The 5489-nt window shown below is 41.0% G+C and overlaps 1 protein-coding gene across 1 annotated transcript; it reads left to right on the top strand.

Annotated features, from left to right (window-relative positions):
* The first annotated feature begins 302 nt into the window (after positions 1–302).
* On the top strand, positions 303–4109 carry LOC115153827 (regulatory factor X-associated protein). The gene is made up of 4 exons (XM_029699429.1): positions 303–359; positions 446–1075; positions 1394–1504; positions 3043–4109. Exons 2-4 carry the CDS (start codon positions 635–637, stop codon positions 3145–3147), a joined length of 657 nt encoding a protein of 218 aa, XP_029555289.1. The 5' UTR covers positions 303–359; positions 446–634; the 3' UTR covers positions 3148–4109.
* Positions 4110–5489: the final 1380 nt, after the last annotated feature.

Here is a 5489-nt window from a genome sequence, read left to right as displayed (position 1 = left end):
ACCTTGGAGCATGTATTGCTACAGTGTGGGCCGTATCAGAGAGAAAGAGAGAGGCTGAGATCCAGTATGATGGAGAGGGGGGGGGGATACCGGAAAGTCGTTTCAAGATTATATTGAGTAGAACGCCATTTTTTTATATAGTCTCAAATATGTTGTTATCTTTTTTTAAAAGCAACAGGGCTGGCAAGTAGGATTTAGTTTCTGCCTGTTTCCGGACCACACTCCAGGACAGTAGGTGGCGGTAATGCACCATCATGTTGGATGTCAACCACCGATAAACCCACTGAAGAAGAAGAGACTACTCCTTGTCTTCCTTTATTTCTGTTGGGAGGATGTTTGTCTGCTAGCAAGCATTTCGGGTATTTAGAAATACAATTCTATGATTTACTATTTTAGAGCAGGTAACAATCAAGTATAACCTTATTATTCCTGTTTTTTTCCTCAGTTAACTTATCGTGGTCCATCACTTATTGCTAAGTCACTCAGATCTACTTAGGTTAGGGAAGTGGATGGAAACGTCAAGCTAACCAACCTGGTAGCTAACTAGCGTCTAATTCTTGCTAACCAGCTAACGTTAGCATACGATTTGTTAGCAAGAAAGAATATATATATATATATTTTTTAAATCCTAATCATGAGTGAAGAGGAGAGTTCCACATCAGCGGGTAACAACAACAAGGACTCCAGTATTTTACTCACCAAAGACGGACAGACGTACTACGTTGACGACTGCGGTGTTGTCGACAGTAGAAATGTAGTCACGCCGCAAGACCCGGACAATAACAACATGTTTTCCTACGAAATGGATGATGCCGATGAGGAAGAAAGTGATATTTTAGACACGTCTGACCCGCGGGATAGCGCTGCTAGTCCCGAAGAACTCAACGATGAAGAAAGGTACGGAGATAACGATAATATTTCAAAGACTTGTACGTACGACGGTTGCACGGAAACTACGAGCCAGGTAGCCAAGCAACGGAAGCCGTGGATGTGTAAGAAACACCGGAACAAGATGTACAAAGACAAATACAAGAGGAAGAAGAGCGACCAGGCAATGTCCACTGGGAAACAAGACGTAAGAATGTATCTGACTGACACACACACACATATATATATATATATATATATAATAATAATAATGCAATATATGTATAATAATGCAATATATGTGCATTATTTTTGTTCTAGACCAGTACTAATACATATCCAACTAATCATCATATATTTATTTATTGTCTGTTTATATTAGTACAAGGCTGGAACAAAACCTTGCTGTGAATCTCCAAGACTTAGGACTAGAGAGATCTGGTCTAGTCTAAACAATGTGATGGCTATATGTTGAATTGTACTCTCTCTCTCTCTGTGTGTGTGTGTGTGTGTGTGTGTTGATCAGGAGAGCTTGGAGGAGAGGCCTGTATCTGTGAACAAGCAGCGTCTTGGTACCGTGGGGGACAGGCCGGCCAGACCCTCCCTCATCGAACAGGTGCTTAACCAGAAGAGACTGGTGAGTCATGGACACAGATGCACACACAGACAGACGGTACATACTGACTGACTGTTAATACTGACTGACTGACAGACAGACAGTTAATACTGACAGACAGACAGTTAATACTGACAGACAGACAGTTAATACTGACTGACAGACAGACAGTTAATACTGACTGACAGACAGACAGTTAATACTGACTGACAGACAGACAGTTAATACTGACTGACAGACAGACAGTTAATACTGACTGACAGACAGACAGTTAATACTGACTGACAGACAGACAGTTAATACTGACTGACAGACAGACAGACAGACAGTTAATACTGACTGACTGTTAATACTGACTGACTGACAGACTGTTAATACTGACTGACTGACAGACTTAATACTGACTGACTGACTGACAGACTGTTAATACTGACTGACTGACACACAGACAGACGGTAAATACTGACTGACTGTTAATACTGACTGACTGACAGACTGTTAATACTGACTGACTGACTGACTGACTGACTGACTGACTGACTGACAGTTAATACTGACTGACTGACAGACAGTTAATACTGACAGACAGACAGACAGACAGTTAATACTGACAGACAGACAGACAGTTAATACTGACAGACAGACAGACAGACAGACAGTTAATACTGACAGACAGACAGACAGTTAATACTGACTGACAGACAGACAGACAGTCAGTATTAACAGTCTGTCAGTCAGTCAGTCAGTATTAACAGTCTGTCAGTCAGTATTAACTGACTGACACACAGACAGACGGTAAATACTGACTGACTGTTAATACTGACTGACTGACAGACTGTTAATACTGACTGACTGACTGACTGACTGACAGTTAATACTGACTGACTGACAGACAGTTAATACTGACAGACAGACAGACAGTTAATACTGACAGACAGACAGTTAATACTGACAGACAGACAGACAGTTAATACTGACAGACAGACAGTTAATACTGACAGACAGACAGACAGACAGACAGACAGACAGACAGACAGTTAATACTGACTGACAGACAGACAGACAGACAGTTAATACTGACTGACAGACAGACACAGTTAATACTGACTGACAGACAGACAGTTAATACTGACTGACAGACAGACAGACAGTTAATACTGACTGACAGACAGACAGACAGTTAATACTGACTGACAGACAGACAGACAGTTAATACTGACTGACAGACAGACAGACAGTTAATACTGACTGACAGACAGACAGACAGTTAATACTGACTGACAGACAGACAGACAGACAGTTAATACTGACTGACAGACAGACAGACAGACAGTTAATACTGACTGACTGACAGACAGTTAATACTGACTGACTGACAGACAGTTAATACTGACTGACTGACAGACAGTTAATACTGCTGTAGTTATGCCAGTTCACCCACATCTCTAGCTGTTGCAAAATGGGTCTAAATTATGAATTCAGACAATGCATTACACATCACACTAAAACCTATTTTCTGTGTGTGTATGTGTCCGTGTGTGTGTGCGTTCTGTCCCCAGTCTCTGCTGAGGAGTCCTGAGGTGATAATGTTTTTACAGCAGCAGCAGCGTCTCCTGGCCAACCAGAGCCTCAGCCAATCACAGCCTCACTTCCAGGGCTGCTAACGGCAACGGCGGGGAGGAGCCAGCTTCTCTGGAACTTATTTCCTGATTCCATCTATGATTCTGACAGGAGAAGGACCATAGAGATCCATATTAAATTCCTCATTCTGTGAGAAGGACTGACTCGTTACCATAACAATTAGGAAATAGAATTAGAATTAGGAAATAGAATTAGAATTAGGAAATAGAATGGTCAATGAACCTTCTTATGATGAGATTAAGATCAGCCATGTTGGTCAGGGAGTTGGTCGACTATGGTTTGCCAGTGTTGTGATAAAGATATTGTATAAAACAATGACTTTTTAAGAATTTATCTGCACTGTATGTTTGTTAGCCAGCACGTTTTAGAGGAATGATTCAATAAATGTTTTTAATTAACTACCAAAATGCCAACATTATATTCAAACAATGCAGTCAATCTACAACCAGACACTGGCTGAAATCAGTTGATGATAGGATTTAGACAAGTTGTAAATGCAACAAGTACTGAAATTCATTCACAGCTTTCCAATATATTTTTTGTGACATTTACGGTCTGTTTAAATATATTTTAGAGGTTGTCTATACAAAACATTTGTATAAAAAAAATCTGTATAAACTCATAACTATATGACAATAGTTTATGTTGATAATAATTCAATTACACAACTTCAGATATATCACGTATTTTATTTTCCTACATAAGTAAAATCAGGAAATGCATCACCTATGCCTCTACTGCTATTCATTCCAATTAGACTGCTTTTCTCCCTGACCAAAATGGCTGCCATTTCATTCTATTCTGGAACTTTGAGAGATTGTGACATAGCTCTTCTAGTAATTAAATAGGATCTCTAGGGTCTTTACTACCTAGGAACTGTACTCTTATCATCAATGACCGAGCTTCCATGATCAATCAATAAATAATTTATACCATACATGAACCTGTTAGTGCCAACAACATAAACACGTTTCACTCTATCAGCTAAAAAGGGAAGTCATTGTTTTGTTTTTTATTGTCATCTATGTACTTGTGAGGACCGGTCTTGGCTTTTTGCTCAAGTTTATTTTATTATAAAACCAGACCCAACAGATACTAAACGTGAATGATATAATTTTAGAAACTTCTGCTGATAACTTGGCAGCATATACTAGTGTGGTTGCTAAATGGCTAATTTATCAAGTCTGAATTCACTGTCAGTTTGTATGTTTTTACGTGTGACAATCATTCTTCTTGGCGTGTGTGTAACGATACCGATTAATCAGCCAATTTTTTACATTTATTTGTAATAATGACAATTATAGGGTTCTACCGGGCTCTTACAGGGCTCTACGGGGCTCTCATAGGGCTCCAATAGGGCTCCACAGGGCTCTACAGGGCTCCCATAGGGCTCTGGTCAACAGTAGTGCCCTGTATAGTTAATAGGGTGCCATTTGGGACACATCCCTTGTCTCCGAGTGCAGTTAAAGGTGCCATTTGGGACACATCCCTTGTCTCCGAGTGCAGTTAAAGGTGCCATTTGGGACACATCCCTTGTCTCCGAGTGCAGTTAAAGGTGCCATTTGGGACACATCCCTTGTCTCTGAGTGCAGTTAAAGGTGCCATTTGGGACACATCCCTTGTCTCTGAGTGCAGTTAAAGGTTTCTTTCAGAAGCTACGTACGTATGGTTGAACGCTGCATTGCAGTTTACAGTAAAATAAACGCTGTCTGAAGGACCATTAAAACCATGGTGACGACACCAGTAGCTACAACCATACAGTGTGTGTGTGTGTGTGTGTGTGTGTGTGTGTGGTGTGGTGTGGTGTGTGTGTGTGTGTGTAGCGTTGTTCCTATCTGCAGCACTGACAGAAAGCTCCAGTAGAGTAGCCAACGTGTGATTACCTGCCATGAACTGAAACATAATGTTGTTTAATTCAGAAATGATGGTTGTTTCCAGTAAGGAAGGAAAGGAGGTTTTTCCAATATCATCAATGGAGATGAGCACAGAGACACATAGGGCTGTGTGTGTTAGAATACAGAGGAGATGGGGGTGTGTGTGTGTGTGTGTGTGTGTGTGTGTGTGTGTGTGTGTGTGTGTGTGTGTGTGTGTGTGTGTGTGTGTGTGTGTGTGTGTGTGTGTGTGTGTGTGTGTGTGTGTGTGTGTGTGTGTGTGTGTGTGTGTGTGTGTGTGTGTGTGTGGAATTAACCAGGGTTAATATGGGTTGGCTATAGGAACCAGGGTTAAAATGGGTTTCTATGGGAACCAGGGTAAATATGGGTTGCTATGGGAACCAGGGTAAATATGGGTTGCTATGGGAACCAGGGTTAATATGGGTTGCTATGGGAACCAAGGTTAAAATGGGTTGCTATGGGAACCAGGGTAA

The sequence above is a fragment of the Salmo trutta genome, chromosome 19 (genome assembly GCF_901001165.1).
Source record: "Salmo trutta chromosome 19, fSalTru1.1, whole genome shotgun sequence".
Taxonomy (NCBI): Eukaryota; Metazoa; Chordata; class Actinopteri; order Salmoniformes; family Salmonidae; genus Salmo; species Salmo trutta.
The sequence above is the reverse complement of the archived record's forward strand: the minus strand, read 5'-3'. Positions and strand labels throughout refer to the sequence as shown.

What these genes read in the sequence shown, in the direction of transcription:
- LOC115153827 (XM_029699429.1), top strand. Translation starts at nt 635, where the DNA reads ATGAGTGAAGAGGAGAGTTCCACATCAGCGGGTAACAACAACAAGGAC. An exon ending in TGTCCACTGGGAAACAAGAC is followed by an intron (nt 1,076 to 1,393) that starts GTAAGAATGTAT and finishes TGTGTTGATCAG; the next exon opens with GAGAGCTTGGAGGAGAGGCC. An exon ending in TGCTTAACCAGAAGAGACTG is followed by an intron (nt 1,505 to 3,042) that starts GTGAGTCATGGA and finishes TTCTGTCCCCAG; the next exon opens with TCTCTGCTGAGGAGTCCTGA.